This window comes from Erpetoichthys calabaricus, chromosome 3, assembly GCF_900747795.2.
Source record: "Erpetoichthys calabaricus chromosome 3, fErpCal1.3, whole genome shotgun sequence".
Taxonomy (NCBI): Eukaryota; Metazoa; Chordata; class Cladistia; order Polypteriformes; family Polypteridae; genus Erpetoichthys; species Erpetoichthys calabaricus.
In genome coordinates, this window is record NC_041396.2 from 303,660,842 (window position 1) to 303,686,786 (window position 25,945).

Sequence of the window (25,945 nt, forward strand, 5' to 3'; positions counted from 1 at the left end):
CCTGTTTGGATGCGAAAAATTTTGCTTGTGTACAACCTTTGTTTGGAATAAGACTTGTGTACTAGAACATCGCGTGTGGTATAGCGGGTCCATGGCTTCAAAGAAAGGGCCAGGTTTTAACCCGTATAGCCACGTCGTTCTCCGTGGGCGCGATTGCACAACCGCGGGGAAGTTAATGAGGTAGTTGTAGCGAGTCGCACCTGCACAGGTGGGCTGTGATTGGGAAGAGTGAGACCTCAGATTTATTTATTGTTGTTTTTATCCCCACAGAACACTTGTTTGTATGAATATTTATTAAATAATTATTTATTGAAACCAGATGCACTGCAGTTTTTGTTTGGACACTGATTTTTGTTTTAAATAAAAGCACTTGGCATTCTGGCACTATCCCCTGGCTTCATTTGAGAATTGTCCTCATTTGTCAGCTCATCTCGGTGACATTACCGACGCTGTCGGGTTCAAGATTCCCCGTAAAGACGTATGGGAGCGTGGAGCGGACCTGCATCGTCACACCGCACGCTACCCTATGCTGCCCACAAGTGTCAGTAAGCCAGTTGCTAGCATTCAGTGAATAACCCGCACTATAACTCTCTGTGAATTTTCACGTGATTTTGTGTTTTTTCGTGTAAATTCGAATTGATTGTTGAAAAGTATGAAGGTGGCATACGTATGTGGGACTTGGCTGCTGTATACTGTGCGCCGAGAACGACGGTATCTACGATTGTGAAAAAGAAAGACGTTATTAAAAAATAAAGTGAGGTTAAATTTTAATTTTTTTAATCTAATTGCTTTTGTATTTATGTATTTTAGTATTAAGCAGTGTTTAAATTATTTTATACAACCCCATCAATGTATAATATGCCAGTAACAATAGGATTTTTTTTTCCATGGGAACGGATTAATCATTTTCCCTTTATTTCTTATGGGAAAAATTTGTTTGGTATACGTCCTGTTTGGTATAAGTCAAAGGATCTGGAACGGATTAAGGACGTATACCGAGGTACCACTGTACTTCATATACGAGAAAGTCAGGGAGGTCTAAAACATCGAGATTCATCAAAATCTCAACATCGAATCTTTGGCGGATTCTAATACTTTCCCTATATTTCGTATATGAGAAAGTCAGGGAGGTCTAAAACAACGAGATTCATCAAACTCAAAAATGGAATTTTTTGGAGGATTCCAATACTTTATTTCCCTATACTTCATATATGAGAAAGTCAGGGAGGTCTAAAACATCGAGTTTCATCAAAATCTCAACATCAAATCTTTGGCGGATTCTAATACTTTCCCTATACTTCATATATGAGAAAGTCAGGGAGGTCTAAAACATCGAGATTCATCAAAATCTCAACATCAAATCTTTGGCGGGAATTCTAATACTTCCCTATACTTCGTATATGAGAAAGTCAGAGTCTAAAACATAGAGATTCATCAAAATCTCGACATCGAATCTTTGGCTGATTCTAATACTTTCCCAATACTTCGTAGACGAGAAAGTCAGGGAGGTCTAAAACATTGAGATTCATCAAAATCTCAAAAATTGAATTTTTGGAGGATTCCAATACTTTCCCAATACTTCGTATACGAGAAAGTCAGGGAGGTCTAAAACATCGAGATTCATCAAAATCTCAACATCGAATCTTTGGCGGATTCTAATACTTTCCCTATATTTCGTATATGAGAAAGTCAGGGAGGTCTAAAACAACGAAATTCATCAAACTCAAAAATGGAATTTTTTGGAGGATTCCAATACTTTCTTTCCCTATACTTCATATATGAGAAAGTCAGGGAGGTCTAAAACATCGAGTTTCATCAAAATCTCGACATCGAATCTTTGGCGGATTCTAATACTTTCCCTATACTTCATATATGAGAAAGTCAGGGAGGTCTAAAACATCGAGATTCATCAAAATCTCAACATCAAATCTTTGGCGGGAATTCTAATACTTCCCTATACTTCGTATATGAGAAAGTCAGAGTCTAAAACATAGAGATTCATCAAAATCTTGACATCGAATCTTTGGCTGATTCTAATACTTTCCCTATACTTCGTAGACGAGAAAGTCAGGGAGGTCTAAAACATTGAGATTCATCAAAATCTCAAAAATTGAATTTTTGGAGGATTCCAATACTTTCCCAATACTTCGTATACGAGAAAGTCAGGGAGGTCTAAAACATCGAGATTTATCAAAATCTCAACATCGAATCTTTGGCAGATTCTAATATTTTCCCTATACTTCATATATGAGAAAGTCAGGGAGGTCTAAAACAACGAGATTCATCAAACTCAAAAATGGAATCTTTGGCGGATTCTAATATTTTCCCTATACTTCGTATATGAGAAAGTCAGGGAGGACTAAAACATCAAGATTCATTAAAATCTCAAAAATTGAATTTTTGGCCGAATCCAATACTGTCCCTATACTTTTGTATACATGAAAGTAAAAAAAAAGTAAAACGTGATACCCCAACTTTAAGAAAAGCCGCAGCTGGTGGTGATCATCAACAAGGTATTGGCAGAATAACTGCAAAGTTAAAACACGATAGTCAGTCCTAAAATGAGAACACGATGAAGTAAAAAAACTCTAAAGAGATCTAAAGTATGAAAATTCAGACATAACAAATGCCAACCAACAACCAGTGGAACACACCAGTCTGGCCTAAAATGAGAATGCGACCAAAGCTGAAGTGCACTAAATGACCAATGACAGATACAATAGGAAACATAGCAAGCTCATCCAAAAACATCTCAAATCTCAATATCTGTCTGTCTGTTTGTCCACTTTTCATGAGAGGACTACTTCACGGATTTAGATTGTGTTTTTTTCCTGAATTTGCTTGAACATTCCGGTTGATTATGCAACTTCTCTCATTGCGCTAAGTATCAGAGTTCACTTGTGGTGCTGATTTAGTGGTGCGACTCCGAGAGAGATGCTGCGGGTCGAGGGGAAGGTGGCCGGGCCCTCCTCACTCACGCACCAGCCTCTGTTTGATTCGCTCTACCTGTCGCCACATGTTGCCGCCGCTTAGCTAGCGATACCTGTTCACTGCTACGCGGATGGAAAATATTATATTACAAGTAACGGCGCACTGCACGATAACGTGCAGTGAATCCACTTGACTTGATCATTCCTAGTTGTCCTCCTCTTTTCCTTTACGTTTAGCATTCGTTTGCTCAGAGATTGCTGCTTCCTGAGCAGCTCTTCTTTACTCCACCCTAGCGGCCCGCTGCTTCTCTCCTTTCGTCGGCATCTTTTCGCGTTAAAACTGATTAAGTTAGTTTTTGTGTTGCAATTACTTAGTACGTTTTCTTTAACCTTTCACTTAAGCTGGCACTTAAGTCTTCAATCTGCCTCAAGAATGATTAGCGAAGGTGGTAGGAAATGAGAACGGCGCCCGTACGCATGCGCCGCACGGCCGCCCTGCTGCGCGCCGCAGAGAGTTGATTCCACAATAAAATAAAATAAAAATAAAAAGAGTAATAAAATCATCACCCCGAAAGCGGAGATAGTAGACGTCACGTAGTATATGTGTACCAAATTTCAAGTCAATAGGTGAAACGGTTTGCGAGAAACAGGTGATTTAAAATCCTGGACAGACAAACGAACAGCCACAGTAGCGTATTATAGAAGATTATGCCAAAATAAAAAAATAATGGACTAAAATATGTAACAAGCTAATTACTGCCAGCACGCCGGAGCCGAGTATATTCGGAAAAGTGCATTTGTTGAACGCCGCAACCAGCTAGAGTCGGTTTCCAGTGCAATTTGGAAGCACGCCAAAGCCGAGTATATGCGGCGACATAAATTTGTCGACGTACATTAATTGAATCCCGCAACCGGCTATATTTGCTTCACAGAGCAATTTGCCAGCACGCCGGAGCTGATCAGTCAGTGCCGTATGTTCGTTGAGCAGCCAGCTCATGACCACTGCCGGCCCCAGCAGAACTGCAGCACCACTGTCTCTGGGATTCAGTCGCTACACTAGACGAGCCTGCAATCATCAGCGTTGGCCTCTGTGTGTTCGCATGCAGACAGTTCAAGCGCAGTTGGCTCGGTGATTTACTGAACTTTCAATGCCGTCAGTTGCACCTTGAACATATAATAATAGATTGTTGCAGTAGTTTTTTTTTATTTTTTTATAGTTTTTACAGTTCATGTGCAGGGTGTAAAATGATCAGTGTTGCAGTAATTGTGATGCTCTTTGCATGAAATAAAAATACGTGTTCCATTAAAATGTCACGTTTTCTTTGTGAATTGTGATGTTTACTTAAAAAGTGCAGCTAAAAAGTATTTGGTGTCCAGGGGTGCATTAAACCCCAAGTATGTGTCGGTTTAAGGGTTAACTATCATTGTCGAAACCTTGATATACACATTATAGTACAAACATCAATTTTAACACGGGACACTAACTTTACTCGCTAAAACTTACCTCTCGAGAGATGGCGGCGGCATCACAGCTCCAGGATGCTTGCGTTGGTATACTGTGTGCAGTCTTGACAAACAACAACAAACGATACTGCCCCCAGACGTTCATGTAGTGCATTGCAGTTACAAAAACCAATGTGGTTCTTTGTGACTGGAGCCTCTATTGAAGTTTCTGTTTATGACACGTTGACGATTTTTTGTAGTACGTCGACTAATCGTTGTAGCTCTACACTTGGTGATGTCAGGTTTGGCTGCAGCTGCTTGGCCATGGAGACCCATTCATCCCATGAAGCTCTCTCTCTACACTGCTCTGTTCTTGAGCTTTTGGAGGTCTGTAGCTATAAAGTTGGCGAATTCTGCACACCTCAGCATGCGCTGTCCCCGCTCTGTGATTTGACGCGGCCTACCACTGAGTTGCTGTTGTTCCCAATTGCTTCCACTTTGTTATAATACCACTGACAGCTGACCGTGGAATATTTAGACATGTCATGAATGGACTTACTGCACAGGTGCCATCCTATCAGGGCACCACACGTGAACTCACCGAGCCCCTCAGAGCGACTCCTTCTGTCACAAATGTGTGTAGAAGCCATCACTCTGCATGCCGAGGGGCTTGATGTTATACACCTGTGGCCATGGAAGAGATTGGACCACCTGAATTCAGTGATTTGGAGGGGGGTCCCAATACTTTTGGCAATATAGTTTATCACTTGATCTGGTATACCGATTGAAATTCTTCTTCTGTTATAGAATTAGAGAGTGCTGTTTTACCAGTTTGACAAAAATGAGCAAAAAACTAAAACACAAAACGTGAATATGAAAGGAAATAGGAAATGGGATTTTTGTGTTGATGTGTCTTAAAGGTACCGTCTTTGTGTATGGACTTGTATGTGAGAGATGTGCAGAAAGAAAGTCTACTTCTTTAAGCGACTTACCCAGACTGCTGTGTGGCTCATCTTATTTTGGAGAGTTGATACAAACAGGAATGGAAGATGGGAAGAAGCCGCATCTTGTGCTGTGTTTGCTTGGCAGCAGCGATGGCAGCAAGTGAGTGAATGAGAGGGAGAGAACGAATTTGTGTTTTTGTTGGTTTAAGTCCTCCAGTCGAATCTGTTTGACACGTGTTTTGATGGATGAGAGGCGCGCCTGTGTTAATTGCGTTAATCATTACATTTATCAGTTATGCATCTATTATTTGTTAATTGAGTCTTAAATGGATATACACATACCTTATATCGGTATCTAGTGAATTTTCAGGTATCCTGTGATATCGGAGTTTAGGCCTGGCCACCCACTCCTATCGTACAGTGACCCTACTTCATTCTTAACAACCGAAAATAACAGTGGAACTGAAAAATCAAGACCATACCTGGAATTAGGAGTGGGTAAGAAGCCAACTGGTGTCTAGTATACCAGAAGAAGTTCTCTGTGCAGGATGGATTTCAGAAAAAACGTTTTACTGGTGTGTTAAAAATTGTTGGAAAACATGCAAGCACATGCAAACATAAAAGAAAATGTACACATCTGTGTCTGGAAAAGGAGCTGGGAAATGTGATATTCTGCCTGTGCGCTAGTGTCTTGAAGGAAGTGTCCTCGAATATGGACGTGGAAATGAACCGTGAGCCGACCTCATAAAAATACGGTGGATTGAGAAATTATTCAGACTTGGGTTGCGCAGTGTGCTGGTACAGGAAAAGTAGCAGAAACGCAAATTTTAAAATAGTTTGGCACCAACATTTCAGGATTTTTAGGTTTTCGGGTTGCTCCTGAAATTTGAATTTCTGAAAAAACGTCCATTTCATAGACTTCATGAAATAAAACTACAAGCTTCAACACGATCAAGACTTCCAGGGGGACCCCTCACTCCCCCTCATTGCTTTGACTCAATTGACACGAGCCAATTGGGTTTGATGCAATTGGGACTTCAGGGGGACCTCAATTTTTCCATCCCCCATCCTGATTTGACACAGTCGGGACGTTATGAGAGAAATATTGAAATATTCAACACGATTGGGACTTCATACTTTCAGAACTTCATGTGGGAGGCTGGAGTAAGCCGGGTGTTTTGGAGTTATCCATTATGTGCTTTGTAAACTTTTTGGAATCGGTGCTGAGGTCTGAAAGCTGATATCGATACCAAAGTCAACATTTTAGTACGATAAGTCGGACCCCTTCAGTCACATTTTGTTATTTTGCAGCATTGTTCTAAAATCATTTAAATTGTTTTTTTCCCCTTATCACGTAACCCTCGGTACCCCTGAATGACAAAGCAGAAACAGGATTTTAGGAATTTTTGCAACCTTAAATCTTCTTAAGTCTTCTTGGGTTCACTGTGACAAGCTTCACAAAGCTGGATTTGCGGATTCTTCACTGCAGATCCTCTCAGGCTCTCTGTCAGGTTGGATGGAGAATTTGGACACCGTCAGTACACAACTGTTTTCAGATTTCTCTGGAGATGTTTGAGTTGGTTCAAGTCCGGGCTCTGGCTGGTCCATTCAAGAGTTCTCCCTAAGCCACTCGTGTGTTGTCTTTGGTTTGTCCTTTTAGCAGATGAACCTTCGGCCCAGTTTGAGGTCCAGAGCGCTCTGGGCAGGTCTTCATTACGCTGTCTCTGTACTTCTCCGTTCATCTTTCCCTCAACTCACATTAGTCTCCTACTCCCTGATGCTTCACCTTTGGAATTGTCCTCCAAACATGACGCTCATTCTGTGTCATCACACCACAGTCTGAGAATTCTTTAGGTGCCTTTTTGTAATCGGAAGGTTGTCGGTTCGAATCACGTAAACTCCAGAAGTGACTCCACTCCAATTGCTCCATCCTGGGTATGATGTTAATCTGCATCCAGCCCCACAAGCAGGTCCTCCAACTTGATAGGAAAAACTTCTTGGGTTGGTGGCAGGATTGGCACTCCAGCCATTGTAAAAAACCTCACGCTGTTGCAGTGTGGTGCTGAGGTGTCACCCGTTGCACAGCTGCACTCAGATCTCAATCCGGGTGGTTTGTCAAATGGTGGGTGTGACAACGTGCTGTAATCAGTGTGTGCTCCCAACTTCTCTTTCTGTAAACTCCAAGTAGGTTTCTATGTCTCTTTACTGTCTGGCCACCAGATCGGGAGAGTGTTAGGGTGATGGGTGTCTTTCTGGTAGTTCCTCCTATCTCCACAAAGGTTCTCTGGAGCAGACCAGAGTGACATTTGGGTTCTTGGTCACCTCTTTTACCAAAGCCCTTCTCCCCCATGTGCTCGGTCATGCGTTATCCACCTCAGTAAAGGAGACATCTCTGTGTGTCTGTGTATTGTTGTGTCCGTCCGCTTTGCTATGTCTTTGTCTTTCCAACAGATAGTGCATCACAAACATTAACATTTCTTTTTTTTTATAATTAATTTTATTGTAATCATTCATACAAATCAATCAATTTTTACAAATAATAGGATTGAAAAAAAAAAAAACAAGTTGACCCCCACCCCTGAGAGAGAGAGAGCATGGCCAACAGAGTAAAACTTAAGGTTTGTTGACATACCTAAATTGATGAGTTTAATAGGCCAGTAGAGATGAATGGAGTGGAAAAAGAAATGCGGAGATAATTGCTTCCTCTGTTGTTTAAGAGCTTATTCTAAAATTTTATTGATTATATCCTGCCAGGTTTTAAAAAAATTCTGTACAGAACCTCTAACTGTATATTTGATTTTTTACAATTTCAAATAGTATGAAACATTGGTTACCCACTGACTTAAAAGAGGAGAGTTAGGATTCTTCCAGTCTAGCGAAATAAGTCTGCGTGCCAAAAGTGTAAATGCAATCACAGTTTGTTTGTCCTTCTCCACTTTAAACCCATCTAGAAGAACACCAAGCACAGCTGTTAGTGGATTAGGAAGGATTGTGACACCAAGGCTGTCTGAAAGGCACTTAAATATTTTGGTCCAAAATGATGTTAATTTGGTGCAGGCCCAAAACATGTGACCCAGTGAGGTTGGGACCCAAACATTAACACTTCTTTTATGAATACCATAACCACATGGCATATGACAGAGGCATATGCATTGCATTTGTCATTTCACCATATAGCACATAACACACATTTGTACTAATAAAAGGCATTACTATGAATGTTTATGATGCTCCTTCTGTTGGAATGATAAATGCTGTACATTTTATTACAACGTGTAATACAAAATACATTCCAGTAGAAGCTGCACTGCAAACGTTAACGCTAAGGGAAGAGTTAGGCATGTGAGTGTGGCAGACTTGGAGGGTGAGAGATCACACCGTGCTAAAAGGTGTGGAAGGACGCGTTTATAATGAGGATGAGGGAGAGAAGTGAGAGAGGCCGGCAGATCACATTGTGAGTCGTCAGGATTCAAAAAACAAACAAAAATTTGAGCTGCTCAAAAGGAAAAAAACAAAACAATTTGGCATCTTGAAGGAGGCTTAGACAACACAACACACCAACAGTGTGCCAGCTAACATTACATAATAATGTAATTGGTCACCTCTTTTACCAAAGCCCTTCTCCCCCATGTGCTCGATTTGACCGGGCGGGCAGCACTAGGAACATATGCGCTTGTCTTCTGTTTTGTCTTCTTCTGTTCAAGAATGATGGAGGCCACTGTGCTCTTGGGAACCTTGAATGCTACCGGAATGTTTCTTTTTTTTTTGTAGACAGATCCTGTCCCTTAGCTCTCTTTTGACCTCATGACTTGTTTTTTTTTTTTTTTTTTTGCCCACCTGTGGGACCCTCTATAGGTAGATGTTCACCTTTACTAATCAGTCCAGTCACTTGGTCGATTCCAAACAAGGTACAGAAACATCTCAGTGGCGATCAATAGACTGGGATGCACTGGAGCCACATGTCATGTGTCATAGTAAAGGGTCTGAGTCCTCGTGTCATTTGGGAATTTCAGTTTTTTATTTTTAACAAATGTAAAAAAACAAATTCTGAAGTCCTGGTTTTGCTTTGTCGTTCTGGGGTACTGAGCATTCCTTGATGATGTGAAGAAATGAATTTCAATGATTTTGCACAAAATGAGTAAAAAGTGATGGGGTGTACGTACTTTATGAATCGGCTGTATTACCCACAGTGCTCTGCTGTTCAGCCTGATGATTGAGTCAGTTCTGGCTTTGCCCCTACCCCATGACTTTGGTGGTTTTGGCAATGTGTGTATGTTTGAACCCGGGAGGACGAACAAGTGGAAGCCGCATCTTGTCCTGTGTGCTCGACGTGAGCGAGTGACTAAGAGGCCGCACTCCCATCGGTTTAAGTCACAGAGGTGAGACCCTCGCTCTTAAACCTCCATGGAGCAAAGCGTTAACAAGCATTGTGATGGATAAAGAGGTGCACCTGTAGCAAAAATTAACTGCTAAAGCATTTATTGTCTGTTGAGGAACAATTATAATGACAATGTACATTTTACTGGAATCTTCCAAAACTGTCAGAATTCCTAATTATGCCGGGATATTGTGGTAAAATTATACCTGGAATGCTACAGTCATGCGTAAAGGAGACATCTCTGTGTGTCTGTATTGGTGTGTCTGTCCGGTTTGCTATGTCTTTGTTGTTCCAACAGAAGGTACATCACAACATTTTTTGTCATTCCAACAGGTGGTGCATCAGAAACATTAACACTTCTTTTACGAATCCCATAACCACATGGCATATAACAGAGGCATATGCATTGCATTTGTCATTTCACCAGATAGCACATCACAAACATTTGCACTAATAAAGGGCATTACTGTAAATGTTTGTGATGCACCTTCTGTTGGAATGATAAATGCTGTTCATTTTATTACTACGTGTAATACAAAATACATTCTAGTAGCAGCTGCACTGCAAATGTTAACGCTAAGGGAAGACTTAGGCATGTGAGTGTGGCAGACTTGGGGGGTGTGAGATCACACTGTGCTAAAAGGTGTGGAAGGACGCGTTTATAATGAGGATGAGGGAGAGAAGTGAGACAGGCCGGCAGATCACATTGTGAGTCGTTAGGATTCAAAAAACAAACAAAAATTTGAGCTGCTGAAAAGGAAAAAAAACAAAACAATTTGGCATCTTGAAGGAGGCTTAGACAACACAGCACACCAACAGTGTGCCATCTAACATTACATAATAAGGCTGCCGCGACATCACTCACTGTACTGTACCTCGGGAACGTGTGGAGCTACAGACTCCCTCCAAGGGTGTCACTTAGCTGGGCCATTGTCCATGCGGTCAGAAATTTGTCACCTCTAATTGAGACTTTAGCTTGCACACCCTATCCCAATATTTCACATTATAGTGGGAGTGGAGCGTCAGGGTGCAGGCCATGATGGCCTTCCATGCCAACTGTAAGGTTGTGTATCGGAGGGTCTTGCAAGAATGGCCTGTAGCCCCCAGGTGCTCGTTTGTTATGTCACCTTTTTCTCTGTTTAGTAGTCTTTCTCACTTCCCTTGCCTCCTGCTTGGGTCACTTTGCCCCTTAATATGTCTGCCATGTTGTGACTTATTTGCTGCTTGCCACTCAAGCCCTCCACTTCCTGTCATTATCTTGGTTGTCAGGACAGATTTTTTTTTGGATGTTTTCCTGATATCTAACTATTGGATGTCTGTTGCTCTGTTATTTACCCCACTATGTCATACTGACTACGCCACTTGTGGAAGTTAGGTGGCACATGCAAAAGGAAAAGCACAAACTCCTCTCCATTGCTCCATCTTCATTTATCTTGTGTATGTTCAATGTATTTCTTCCTAAAATATGGCTCATCACTGCCCTCCCATGTTACATTACGCATCATTTCTGCCATATTTGTTGCCTGAGGTCATGTATCCTCCAGAAGTCTTCCAAGGATTTTAATTCTGGGTTAATTCCAGAAGAAATATCCGGGGTGATGTTCCTCAAGGATGCAGAGCTTGGGCCGTCGCAGGTACAATCAAAGTTCTTCGGTTTTCCACGGCTATTTGAGGGAGTCCTGGGAAACTAATGGGAAGCCCCTGAGACTCACTCCTCTACTGTTTGGACTCTCCAGACCTGTGTGTTGGTGGGTGTTGGGAACATTCTGGAAGAATTTTGTAAAGAGAACATTCTGGAATGCAGGAAGGAGCGTTTTTGTAAAGGGATCATTCTGGAATATAGGAAGGAATGTTTTAAAAAGGGAACATTCTGGAAATTAGGATGAAATGTTTTGTAAAGGGAACATTCTGGAATGTAGGAAGGAATGTTTTAAAAAGGGAACATTCTGGAAATTAGGACGAAATGTTTTGTAAAGGCTGCGGTGGGTTGGCACCCTGCCTGGGATTGGTTCCTGCCTTGTGCCCTGTGTTGGCTGGGATTGGCTCCAGCAGACCCCCGTGACCCTGTGTTCGGATTTAGCGGGTTGGATAATGGATGGATGGATGGATGTTTTGTAAAGAGAACATTCTGGAATGTAGGAAGGAATGTTTTAAAAAGGGAACATTCTGGAAATTAGGATGGGAATGTTTTGTAAAGGGAACATTCTAGAAAGTAGGAAGGAGCGTTTTGTAAAGGGAACATTCTGGAATGTAGGAAGGAGCGTTTTTGTAAAGGGAACATTCTAGAATGTAGGAAGGAATGTTTTAAAAAGGGAACATTCTGGAAATTAGGAAGGAATGTTTTAAAAAGGGAACATTCTGGAAATTAGGACGAAATGTTTTGTAAAGGCTGCGGTGGGTTGGCACCCTGCCTGGGATTGGTTCCTGCCTTGTGCCCTGTGTTGGCTGGGATTGGCTCCAGCAGACCCCCGTGACCCTGTGTTCGGATTTAGCGGGTTGGATAATGGATGGATGGACATTCTGGAATGTAGGAAGGAATGTTTTAAAAAGGGAACATTCTGGAAATTAGGATGGGAATGTTTTGTAAAGGGAACATTCTAGAAAGTAGGAAGGAGCGTTTTGTAAAGGGAACATTCTGGAATGTAGGAAGGAGCGTTTTTGTAAAGGGAACATTCTAGAATGTAGGAAGGAATGTTTTAAAAAGGGAACATTCTGGAAATTAGGATGGGAATGTTTTGTAAAGGGAACATTCTAGAAAGTAGGAAGGAGCGTTTTGTAAAGGGAACATTCTGGAATGTAGGAAGGAGCGTTTTTGTAAAGGGAACATTCTAGAATGTAGGAAGGAATGTTTTAAAAAGGGAACATTCTGGAAATTAGGACGGAATGTTTTGTAAAGGGAGCATTCTAGAAAGTAGGAAGGAGAGTTTTGTAAAGAGAACATTCTGGAATTTAGGAAGGAATGTTTTAAAAAGGGAACATTCTGGAAATTAGGATGGGAATGTTTTGTAAAGGGAACATTCTAGAAAGTAGGAAAGGAATATTTTGTAAAGGGAACCTTCTGGAAGATATGAAGGAACATTTTGGAAAGGGAACTTTCTGAAAAGTAGGAAGGAGCAATTTGAAAATAAACTTTTCTGAAAAGCATGAATTAGCATTTTGTAAAGAAAATGTTCTGGAAAAGAGGAATGCACATTTTGAGAAGGGAACATTCTGGAGGATAGGAAGGAATGTTTTGAGTTGTCTGGTAACTGAGGAGGTGGATTCTGTGGTGCACTGCAGGGGAAAAGAATAAAAAGTTGGAATGTCCTAAAAATGCTAACATGGAGGTATTGAGGAAGAAAAGTGGGATTCCTCAATGAAGATAAAAGCATTTTGTAATGGTAATGACAGAGGAAAGAAAATCTGTGGTTTGAGAAATATGGAAATATTGACTGGGAATTGCGATTTAATGAACTGGGAGACAGAGATGTGTTTATAGAAGCAGCAGCATCTTAACTGGACTGAACTGCATTCTGCATCTGGACTTGGATTGGGAATCAGCCGCTTCACAACTGCAAGTCTGGGAATATAAAAATAATTTGTTGAGCATTTATTGAACTGGAAATTAAGATGGAGTATCAGAAATTAATATACAATGTAATTACCAGGGATTTTGGAAAGATTTTGGAAGCAAAATGAGTCACAGAAGTACTTTTGAGAATTTTCTGAACAAAATTGGGATGTTTTTATCTGGAAATTGGAAGGATTTGACATTATTTTAATGTTTCCAGATACCGAGTATATGGGATTTGGTGTAGTGGAAGAAAGTGGGAATTCCAAAATGTTTGACTGTAACAGAATTGTGATGAGCCCAAGTCAGAGGGCAAAATAGGAGAAGAGTGTCTTTAAGTTCGTAGTGCGAATTTGAGAACACAACCGGAAGAGTGAAATGGGAGAAGGTCCAATCAGGCTGAAATTGCCCAGTGGAGGTTTTGATGTTGTGGAATGATGCACTGCTTAAAGTTAGAGAACCATGTAGCTTGTTGGGCAGCGTGGCACGCCGCTGTTGGTTAGGTGGTATTCTCAGCACAGTTTGCACGTTTTCCATGTTTTTCTCCTGGTTTTCTTCGGAGATGCTGCGTGTCTAATTCGACTTGACACTGGTGTGCCCTCTCCAGTGTGCCACTTGCTGTGTGGCACCCCTTCTGGTTTCACCTGTCTTAGACTCTCAACGCCCCAAGAGCCTTACCAAGAAAAGGTGGGTGCAGAACACGAAGGACAAGGCGTTTGGAAATATTTGGGAAGCTAAATCTTCTTTCGGATGTATTTGCATCAGTGTAGCACTTTAGGAGCTCGGTGACATTAGCTAGGAATTTTTGGCATCTAATTTGGGATTAAAATCAGCCTGTAATGGGAATTGGAGGGAGCAGGAGCTGGAAGTGCTGCCTTGTGACATGACCCAAGCGTCTGGTAATGTCTTGAACTTGTGGACCTGGCATCAGTTCCCAGCCCTGGCACCGTCTGAGATGAGCTCACCTTGTTGGCATCTGCTCCTTGGGTTTATGTGGCATTGACAGGCCCCCATAGGAGGGAGCATAGAGGGGTCAATGGGAACTGTGCTGGCCCCGCATCCCATACAGGGTGGGCTCCTGCCACATGCATGCCCCTGAAGGGATTAGTATGACCCTGTAATGTTGATGAGAAGGTTCACAAAAACGGATGGGCAAAGGGTTAGGGCGTCCCAAGTGTTCGCCGCCCCGCCTGTTCACTGCCTGTAGGATTTCTTCATGCATAAAGGCTGGCCTGGAATGAGTGTGAGCTGTCCAGGCTTTGGTTCCTGGCTTCCACCCGATGCGTGGTAAATTTGGGAAACTGGTGCCCGGGGTTCTGACTGGTGCTTCCGAGTTGTCCGCTCAGGATTGCCAGAATAAAGAAATGAAAAAGAGAAAAAAAATGGAGCAGTCATGTGTGAGGGAATGCAGAGCTTCGACACCCACGTAAGACGAGAGCCGCCTGAATTCAGGAAGATTGGGAGCCGACATCAAAGGTCACATTATCACAGAGATGTCAGATCAATCTGCATGGCCGCTCAGGGCATTCCCACATCCCCTCTTCACTACGTGATGCCTTCCAGAAGCCTGCCAGCGACCTGGCGAGCTTGAGACCCTTGAGTCAGGAACGCCTGGGAAGAAGTGGTGAAAGGCACTAGAAAATGATGGAAAAGCCTTCTGTGTTGGGCACTGCCAAAGTCGTAGTAATGCGCCAGTCTCCAGGCTTCACATTTGCCTAATCAGGGGGTCTGGGGCATGAGGGGAAAAGTTGGGTTTTGGGGGTCCAGCGTCCAAAGTGTCAGATGCTCGCTGGCATGGCTTAGACATGCAAGTCATTGCCTGAGGCTGGCATGCTGACTTGTTGGCAGAGACACCTTGTGAGTTTTATGAAAGAAGCTGACGTGGCATTTAGTGGGGCACAAACGCCCTCCCCCCCTTGAAATATTCTAACACAGGAGGCAATGTTAACCTGTCTGCAGTTTAATGCATGGTAAGTCAGATATGGGCATCCTGTTGGGAACACAACACCTTCACTGCCATGCTTGACAGATCATCCTGTAAGGCCTAAAATCTGAGGAGCAAACAATGAGGTCCATCTTCATTTTATATAGCGCCTGGACCACCTTGACAAAACGCCATCCATTTGTCCCAAATCACAGGTGACAGGATGCCAGCACGGCCCCCTGAAGTGCACACCGCTCCCCCATCCCCCCAACGCTGTCTTAGGGTACCCAGTTAGTTTTCTGAGATGTGGGGGGCAAACAGGGAGATCTGCTGGAAAGCAAGAGGAGGGCATGATGCCAGGGTGTAGGATTTGACCCCAGGACTGTGGAGCTGAGATGTAGCAGCATTGACCTCTGTGCCACCCAATCTTAAATGAGCCCATCACCATTACAGTTACGTATCGTATAGCACCTGGCATGACGAGAAATGCGTCTAAGTTATTGTATAGCGCCCTGCAGTCCAAGATATTGTAAAGTATATAACGTTATATTGGATAGTGCCTGCATGACAAGAAATCTGTCCAAGATATTGTTTAGTGCCTTGTATAGTGGGAAATCTGTCTAAAACACTTTATAGCGCCTCGCAAGGCGAGACATTAGTCCAAGATATTCTATAGTGCCTTGCACATCCTAGATATTGTATAGTGCTTTGCATAATCAGATCTGTTCAAGCACCCGGCATGGTGAATCATCGTTCACTGACACCTTCATCTAAGGCGACTTGCAGTGCTTACGACACCATCAGTTCCATTACAGGTGTCAGTAGTGGGATTTGAACCCACAACCTCAGGGTTCAGAGTTGTAACCATTACACAGCGCTGCTTATCAGTAGGACATAAAGTTTTGCCGACCAGTTGTGAATAATTTTGTATAGCGCCTTTTGTTTACTAGAACCACACAGTCGAGGAACCAGTTGGTCTATTCCAGCAATTTTGATTAAATTTTACTTTTCAGGGGTCTCTTTTTTACCCTATTGTAAGAAGCTGTTTCTCATGGTTTCTTATATAGCGCCTGTCATAGTGAGTATTAGACATGAAACGTGAAGTGCAACAATGTGAGCAGGACATGGCGGCTGGGTCCGGGAACACTGACATGCTTGCTTGTTTTTCTAGGAAGAAACTTGAACAAAGCGACCGAGAATCGATACGAGAAGCTCTTAGCAAATCAGCAAGGGGGCTGCCTGTTAAATGAGCTGTGACAGGGCTGGGTATGGTGCCAACCTCCGTGGGCATCGCTCCACACGAGCAGCTTGTATTCTGGTTCGACAGTGGCCAGGGTGTCGCACTGCACGCTTTCTGCAGCTCCAGCAGGACTGCCTTATTAGTCTTGGATTCTTTATTAAGTATATAGCGCCTTTCACAATTATAACTTTCACACAGAAGCGATAAGGAAGGGCCACAGCTGTGAAAAGTACCAAATAAATTGCAGGGTGACGGCACCTCATTGAGAGGTGCACCTTGTGTGACAAGAAATCTGTCCCAAGATATTATATAGCGCCTTATCTGACTTGACATCTGTTCAAAATATTATATAGCGCCTTGCACAATAAGAAATCTGTCCAAGATATTGTATAGTGCCTTGCTATTTTAAAGACATCTACCCAAGATTATTGTATAGCACCTTGCATGATTAGAAATCTGTTCCCAAGATATTGTATAGTGCCCTGCTGTTTCAAAGAAATCTATCCCAAGATCGTTGTATAGCGCCTTGAATGACTGAAAATCCATCCAAGATATTATATAGCACCCTGCACAATAAGAAATCTCTCCAAGATTGTTGTATAGTGCCTTGAATGCCTAGAAATCTGTCCAAGATATTATATAGCGCCTTATCTGACTTGACATCTGTTCAAAATATTATATAGCGCCTTGCACAATAAGAAATCTGTCCAAGATATTGTATAGTGCCTTGCTATTTTAAAGAAATCTATCCCAAGATTGTTGTATAGCGCCTTGAATGACTGAAAATCCATCCAAGATATTATATAGCGCCTTGCACAATAGGAAATCTGTCCAAGATATTGTATAGCACCTTGCCATTTTAAAGAAACGTATCCAAGATTATTAAATAGTGTCTTGCCATTTTAAAGAAATCTATCCCAAGATTGTTGTATAGTGCCTTGAATGACTGAAAATCCATCCAAGATATTATATAGTGCCCTGCACAATAAGAAATCTCTCCAAGATTGTTGTATAGTGCCTTGAATGCCTAGAAATCTGTCCAAGATATTATATAGCGTCTTGCCTGACTAGACATCTGTTCAAAATATTATATAGCGCCTTGCACAATAAGAAATCTGTCCAAGATATTGTATAACACCTTGCTATTTTAAAGAAATCTATCCCAAGATTGTTGTATAGCACCTTGAATGACTGAAAATCCATCCAAGATATTATATAGCGCCTTGCACAATAGGAAATCTGTCCAAGATATTGTATAGCACCTTGCCATTTTAAGGAAACGTATCCAAGATTATTAAATAGTGCCTTGCCATTTTAAAGAAATCTATCCCAAGATCGTTGTATAGCGCCTTGAATGACTGAAAATCCATCCAAGATATCGTGTAGCACCTTGCGCAATAGGAAATCTGTCCCAAGATATTTTACAGGGCCTTAAAAGGCAAGAAAAAAATCTGGGATGTTGTCGAGTACCCTGCCTTTGTAAAATATTTCCAGTTTGTTGTGTAATGCCTTGCACAATGAGAAGTCTGCCCAAGATTTTATATAGCACCTTGCCGTCACAATTCAATCCAAGCTATTATATAGTGCCTTGAATGTTGTGTATGTTTTGTGGTTTGACTTTTACATTGTACAGTAGAAGTTGAGCATTTGCCTGAAATTTGCCAGTTGGGTCTACAGTGTGCCCACTGAAGGACTGGCATCCTGCCCAAGGATGGTGTCTTTTTTTTGTGCCAAGCATTCCATATAGCGCCATGTTGTTTTTGTATCGTGGCCTGGATCCTGACTCGCTTGCCGCTGTCTCATATTTTGTTCAGTTTAAGCAGAGAAGGGTGCAAATCATCAGACGACCACAGGGGGCTTGCGGTGTGTGTAACACTTGACCCTCACAGTGCACCCCACGCTACCCCTCCCCCTCCGCACTGAAGGCTTGGTAAATACAACCCATCTCCCACTGCTGTTCTTGTTTTGGGGTCCCTTGTCACACCAGCTGGCCTACAGAAGAGAAACTGAAAAGTGAATGGGCGCCCCCATTTGAGGGTGGTCACACACGAGTGACTGGACAGGCAACAATAGGTCATTAAGTGATGCCAATCGAGGCCCCTGCGGTCCTTGCCTGTCATCTTGGGCCCAGCCACCACGGCGACGGTGGCAGCAGCAGCATGGGGGCCTTGCTCGCCCAGCGCCGCGTGACAGAGGCCCCAGTTGGAGTGCCGCTGAATTGATTAACAAGATTTCCATAATTAGAGGGGCTACGGACAATGGGATTCCTCTTTTATCCCTTGGCAGCGGATAATGGGCCCAGAGAGCGAGTTCTCACAGGAAACATCTGTCTGGTGGGCTGTGGAGGGGCACACAGATGCACAATACATGCCTCGCCTTTTTGGGGGTTGCTTTGTGTTTTATAGCACCTTTTCTTGTTTTGGCACCGTCTTCTGAATGGGATCATTCAGCAGGACATGGGGGTTGGGGGCACCCTCCATATGTTGTAAAGGGTTCAACAGATTTCACCAGGTGCGGAAAACCGAGGGGCTCGGCCATCAAATTAAAGAAGAGAAGAAGGGCATGAGACAACCAAACCCAACCACTGAAGGTGCACCCGCCAGTCTAACCACACACCCACTGGGTGAGGTGTCACTGCAGCGCTAAAAAACCTGTGGCACTCGCTTGACAATCGCCAGAGCCTGGCAGGCAATGGGCGGGATGGTCATCTTCAAAAGAAGTAGGGTGGGGGAGGGTCTGGGGTGGGGTTCTACACTACGGAATTTGTACAAGTCTAAGTGAGGCCGCCCCTCCCCCACCCGCCCACCGGCTCGCGGAGGTTAGAATGTCAAACATCGGACTGGGGAGGAGAGTGATGGGCTTCAGATGGCCGCAGCGTGCCCACCTCTGCCGGCCCCTTGTAGACCCCAGAAATGAAGCGACTGCTTTATTGGGTTAATACCTGCCACTCTGATATAGCGCCCTTAATTATTAACTCAACTGAATCAAGATTGGATGGCTCAGTCCTCGTATATAGCGCCTTTCAGACAGAATGAGCCACAACACTCATATTAGCACAAAAAGGGCTGCTTCTCATTTCTTTTGATATGGCGCCTTTCAGATTACATGTCAAGAACTTTGTATAGCGCCTTGTAATGGCTGGAAAGTCTGAGGACCGATCAGAGTCTTTTGCACATATAGAAACCTTCCCAGTTAAAGCCCCTCACAAACAGAGTCCCTGCTCTTAAATGATATATAGCGCCTTTTGGTGATATTGTCCATCCATCCATTTTCCATTTCCTGAGCAGAGGCCCCAGGAGCCCATCAAAGCAAGCGTAGGGTGCAAGGCAGGAACAAATCCCTGGAGAGGGCGCCACTTCATCGCAGAGTGAACACACACATACACATCCTTGGGGGGGCAATTTAGTGTCACCGGACCACCTGACCTGCATGTCTTTGAACTGTGGGAGGAAAGCCCTGCAGACACAGAGAGAGCATTTAAACTCCATGCAACATGCAACCTGGCACATGAACTCCTGTCCTCCTTATTGTGAGGTGGCCGCTCTACTAGTGCGCCATGGTGCCGCCCTTACCAGGATTGTACTTCAAGCATTTCATAAAGAGATGCCCACACGGACTGCTGATCCAGGAGACCAGGGTCTCAAACTGTGTGGAATTTGCATGTTCTCCTACTGCTTGTTTCACTTCTTGAGTTCTTTACGTGTCATGTTGGCAGAGGACTCGGAATTGGCAGCGTGAGCCTTGCGTCCCATTAGGAGTCATGCCAGCCCCTCCGGCTTCAGGCACAGGAGACAGGAGCCCACCCTGGCTAGATGGATAATCAGCATCAGGATGACACCTTGTAACTGTGTGCTGTAGCCAGTGAGTTAACCAACTTTATATAGCGCCTTTCAAACTGAGTCCTGGTGTAATATTCTATACAGTACGGTTGACTGGGGTCAGTCTTTGCACCTTTACGTTGTGTGCTACTTTTCTTGGTCGGCCCTTTTTTAGGTGGGCATTGCCCAATTAGGGGACACAGGATGCCCACTCCACTCATTTCAGACAGCTTCTTTCAAACTGAGGACCACACAGGATCTATCTATGTGGACTTTGCATGTTCTTCCTCTGCTTGTGCTTCACCCCTTGAGTTCTTTACATGTCAAGTTGGCAGAGGACTCTGAATTGGCACTGTGAGCCTTGCATCCCATTAGGAGTCATGCCAGTCCCACCGGCTTCAGGCGCAGGAGACAGGAGCCCACCCTGGCTAGATGGATAATCGGCATCAGGATGACACCTTGTACCTGTGCACTGTAGCCAGTGAGATAACTAACTTTATATAGCGCCTTTCAAACTGAGTCCTGGTGTAATATTCTATACAGTCTGGTTGACTGGGGTCAGTCTTTGCACCGTTACCTTGTATGGTACTTTTCTTAGTCAGCTCTTTTTTAGGTGGGCATTTAGGGGACACGGAATGCATACTTCATTCATTTCATGCAGCTTCTTTCAAACTGAGGACCACACAGGGGCCCAGGTCACTATCTGTGTGGACTTTGCATGTTGCCCCTCTGCCTGTGTGTCTCCTCCTTGTACTTTGTGTATCAGAGGACCCTGAATTGGCCCTGTGAGTCCGGTGTCACATTACAAGTCATGCCAGTCCCTCCGGTTTCTGGCATAGGACAGGAGCCCACCCTGGATGGATGGACATTCAGCATTAGGATGGCACCTTGTAGCTGTGTGCTGTAGCCAGAGAGTTAACCAACTTTATATAGCGCCTTTCAAACTGAGTCGTGGTGTAATATTCTATACAGTATGGTTGACTAGGGTCAGTCTTTGCACCGTTACCTTTTCTTGGTCAGCCCTTTTTTAGTTGGGCATTACCCACTTAGAGGACAAGGAATGCATACTTCACTCATTTCATGCAGCTTCTTTCAAACTGAGGACCACACAGGGGTCTGTGTGGACTTTGCATGTTGGCCCTCTGCCTGTGTGTCTCCTCCTTGTACTTGGCATATCAGAGGACCCTGAATTGTCCCTGTGAGTCCGGCGTCCCGTCCAGAGTCCCAGCAGTCCCTTCAGCTTCAGACTCCCCCTGGATGGAGATTGGAAAAGCTGGACCCTTACTCTCCATCGGGAGCGACGCCTTCCGCCTGTTAGCTGCTGCCATCAATCAACTTGCTCTTAAGCAGCGAGTGAACCGTCTTTATATAGCGCCTTTCAAACGGAGTCCTTCCTCCAAGTCAGTGTCCTTATATATTCTGCAGCATGGCTTACTGTGCACAAACGGGACTCATAGTTTGCCGGGGAGGGTCAGCCCTTTTAGGTGGGCATCACCCATTTCAGGGGGGCACAGGGTGTGTTTTCTCAGTTTTTAATTGATTCCGTGTGCCCAGCTGCCATATAAGAGAAGGCGGGCATGCTGGCAGGCCACTCTGTTGGTGTTATTGCCAGCCAGCTAGCCAGCAGGGGCAAGTAGGCTTATGAGAGGGGAAGGCTCATCTCAAGGTTGATGTCGTATACCTCAGCCAGCCCCCCCCCCACGGCTCAGCAGCGACAGTTTAATAAAGTGCAGCTATGCAAGGAATGCCACGACAGCCAGCAGCGCCTCGGCAAAGACAAATAGCCAGCAAATCCCGTCCTGGTGCGTCACCCACCCCCAACCCTGCAGCAGAACGATATGAAGAAGAAAAAAAAAATCTCCGAAAAGCCCTAGAGGGTCCTAAAAGCGTGAAGCGATACATGCGGGGGTCGTCGGCCATGTGGTCAGTGTCGACCGCTTCCCCTTCCCCCAGCTCCCGTGGGAGCCGCAGTGCAGGCCAGAATTGAGTGCGGACTTATCGCGCAGTCCATCGCTAGCCAGAGGGCGCCAGCCCCTTTGTTTGTAATATGAGAGAATCGCTCCTTGTAGTGGGGTGGGGTGGGGTGGGGTGGGCTGGTGGGGTTGCTGCCTGACCCAGCTATGCTGAAATTTGGGAATTTGTTTGGCCTGCAGCAAGTCTCCACCTTGTGTGCTCCTATTCATTTGTTCTCATAGGAAGGTGGCGCCAGCTACGACCATGTTAGGGTTAGGCAGGGCGTCTCCGGGGACGAGTGGGCAAAGGTTGGTGACTTCCACTTAACTCTCTCTCTCTCTCTCTTTCTGTGTCCCCTCCTGCAGGCCTGGTGAAGATGCACTGGACACCGGAACATGCCCAGCCTTTAAGCCAATGGCCGGAACAGCACCTCGATGTCTCTTCCACAACGTCGTCACCTGCTCACAAGTCAGAGCTCTACCACAGTCGGCAGCGCTACAACTACGCCTGGGCCAACGATGACATCTCGGCGCTTACAGCCTCCAACCTGCTCAAGAGGTATGCCGAGAAGTACACGGGGGTCCTGGACTCGCCCTATGACAGGCCCTCTGTCAACTACCCGGATGCAGCTTTCGGGTCGCTAAATGGGCAGAAGAGTGAGACTGAACCCTGGCAGTTGCCTCATGCCACCGACACCTCTTATCCAGTTGCCCCGCTCCATGATGGGCTGCCCGGCTCCAAGCCCGGGGGTGCTTCTGTCGTGCCCCCAGGGGCAGGGAGCACCTCCAACCTCTCGGATGTGAGCTATACGGTCAGCTCCTGCAACGGTCCAAGCACACCTGCGGGCCTCGGTGGGGTTCCGTCTTCTCAGGATTACACATCAGCCTACAATGGGACATACCTCTCCACGGGGTACTGCCCCCAGCCCAGCACAGCACTTCCTCCTTCTCATCCCCCAGGGCTGCTTGCACCAGCACCCCCTGCACCATCTTTGGTGTCCACTTACAACTCTGCCGGCTCCATGTACAACTACCCCTCTGGTGGGTACCCTCCCCAGGCCAGCTACGCGGGGGTTCATCCCTCTGCACCCTACCTCCCTTCGGGCATTGCGGCTCCCACACCTCTGCCCCCATCAAGCAGGCCAGCCTTGGTCAGCAGTTATGGCTACCAGGCTCATGGCCTGCCCATACCCGTGGTACCTGAAACAGGAACCTCCCTGAAAAGGAAAGCATTTGAGATGGCGGCGGAAGAGGATGAGGGGGTGCGCTACAGGAAGTACAGCTACGAGCAGCCAAAGACCACCTCGGGCTCCCCTTACCACCTGTCCGACAAAGGCGAGTGCAGAGGCGGGAGCAGCACCAGCTTTGTGGCCGCTGGGTCTGAGGGCAACCCGCAAGTCACCTACAAATCTGGAAAGCCAGCAATGGTGGACGAACATGGCACCAAATACGGGAGCCAGCCCATGAAGGCTTTGCTGTCACCGTCCTACAGCGGCCCTGCAGAGACCCCGCTGCGGCCAGACTTCAGCCCCCCGATGATAAATGGAGAAAACGGGAACAGCAACGACCGTAGCCACACCTTTTCCCACCGCATGACCCTCAAAGCGACAACGTCGGAGGAGCTGGCCGAGTTGGTCAGCAGTGAGATGATCGATAGGGGACCACCGATCCAGTGGGGTGACATCCCCGGTCAGGCCACCGTAAAAGCAGCCATCGAGGAGGAGCTGCTATGGCCGGTCTTGCGTCCTGGCGCATACACTGGCGTCAGCCGACCACCAAAGACCATTCTGCTATTTGGACCTCGAGGAGGGGGCAAAACACTGCTGGGCAGGTGCATCTCTACTCAGCTGGGTGCCACCTTCTTCCGAGTCAGCGGCGCTGCCCTGCTCTCCAAGTGGAAGGCCGAGGGAGACAAAATTCTACAGACCATCTTCCTCATGGCCGGCTCCCGCCAGCCTGCTGTGGTCTTCATCAATGAGGTGGAGTCTGTCCTCTCGAACGACGAAAAGATGGGCCTCCTGTCCTACCTGGAAACGGCCCACACTGGCAGCAGCACAGTCATCGTGATCGGAGCCACCCGGCGCCCCGACCTCCTGGACGAGTCGGCGCTCAGACCCTTCGCCAAGCGCCTCTACGTCCCCCTCCCCGACAGCGGGGTCCGCCAGCAGATTCTGCATCACGCCCTGGCCCAGCAGAACTGCTGCCTGAGCGAACGGGACATCGGCAGCATCCTGCAGCGCACCGAGGGCTACTCAGGGATCGAGCTCGTGCAGCTCTGCCAGCAAGCGGCAGCGGCGGCGGCAGAACAATTGCAGCCCACCTCGTACAAGGACTTCGAAGGCGCCTTGTGTAAGGTGCGGCCTGGTGTGTCCCAAAAGGAGTTGGACCTGTGCATGGAGTGGAATAAGATCTACACCTCCCCGGGACAGTGAGCACCACCAGGAGCCTCCGTTACAACCAAAAAAAGGGAAAGGGGGGGTGTTGTGCTGGGGTGCCATTTGGAGCAGGTAATCCCCCCCCCTTTTTTTTTTTACCCCTTAAGGGTCTTTTGAAGTATCAGGTTGGACATTTTGTGATGTCGTTGGGGCTACACTCAGGAGATATCGTATTTATTAGCGGTCCACACGCCATGTGCTCCAACGGTTGGCGCCGTAAGGAACGCAGACACCCGGGACCACCCGCCTCGATCCGGCTGGACCAACACTCCACTCGGCAGGCACTTTGGATTGTCACACTCTTTACTTCTGTACTCACTCATAATCACCGGCGGGGATGCCTTGAACCCATCACACCGGTACATTGTAGGGTGGGACGGTGTTGGGGGGGCCGTGTCACTTTTCAGAGCTGTTAGAAAACGGCAGAAGTTTCTTACGCCGGCTGACGCTCGAGCAGACGGCTCCCGTGTGGACCTTAGCTTTTATTTTGTTTTTTTTTTGTACGCCGTGTATGTAGTCTCGTTTTAAAATACTCAGGAATACTTTATTTACCTCAGAGAGATGAAAACGAATGTATGTAATCTAACGGACTTCCTAGTGAACTTTTAGCATTTTATCAGGAAAAAAAAAACGGAGACGTAGAAAATTGTCCCAGTGAAACAAAATGTGTGTTTACCTCAAAAGAAGAGAAAACTTGAAGTCAATAGCAGGACTAACAATGAATGTAATTCAGGTACGATATTTGATCTTCCTCATCCTCATCCTCCTCTGTGCTCTTTTTTTTTTCTAATTCCTCTCGTGTTGTCTCCTCTTCTCTCACTGGTAAGGTTCACTTTCAGGGCGGGCCATTTTATTGGGCAACAGACAGATCTGTGCAGACTTCGTAGGTTGGTTTTGGGTATTCAGCCCCCCCAAACCCTAAACCCCCCGCCGGCCTACAAGGTGTGGTCCACGCGCACACTCGGAAATGTTTAAAAATTTGTTTTGGTTTTCCGTTCACGCGTAAATGTTATCGACCGCCCACTTCAGAAGTGTATGAATTTGAAAACACGGGGGTCTCGGGCCTTCAAAAACGTCTGATTGTCGCGGTTAGACAAGGACGTCACATTTGTCGTGGTAGTTCCGGAATTGCTTGAAATGCTCAGATGTGTTGCTGTGTTTATTTCGGCTGGACCTCCCGTTTCATGGTCACCGTGTCTTTCCTTACGTTACGCTGATGTCACATTGCTTGACTTCTAGTCAGAGGTTATGCCAGTCTTGCCGATGACAGTTGCAAATCTCGTCACCGGACTGTATAGAATTACACGACCGAAGATCACTGAGCATGCCGA

At 45.5% G+C, this 25,945-nt stretch overlaps 1 protein-coding gene across 2 annotated transcripts in view; it reads left to right on the forward strand.

The window, feature by feature from the left end:
- The window catches only part of fignl2 (fidgetin like 2), a 45,762-nt gene extending 20,066 nt beyond the window's left edge, over positions 1 to 25,696 (forward strand). For both annotated transcript variants that reach the window (XM_051925059.1, XM_051925060.1), the window contains one exon: positions 22,546 to 25,696. In XM_051925059.1, coding sequence (XP_051781019.1) covers positions 22,546 to 24,611 — 2,066 coding nt within the window. In that variant the 3' untranslated portion in view covers positions 24,612 to 25,696. The remainder of the gene's footprint in view (positions 1 to 22,545) is intronic.
- The last annotated feature ends 249 nt before the right edge of the window (positions 25,697 to 25,945 follow it).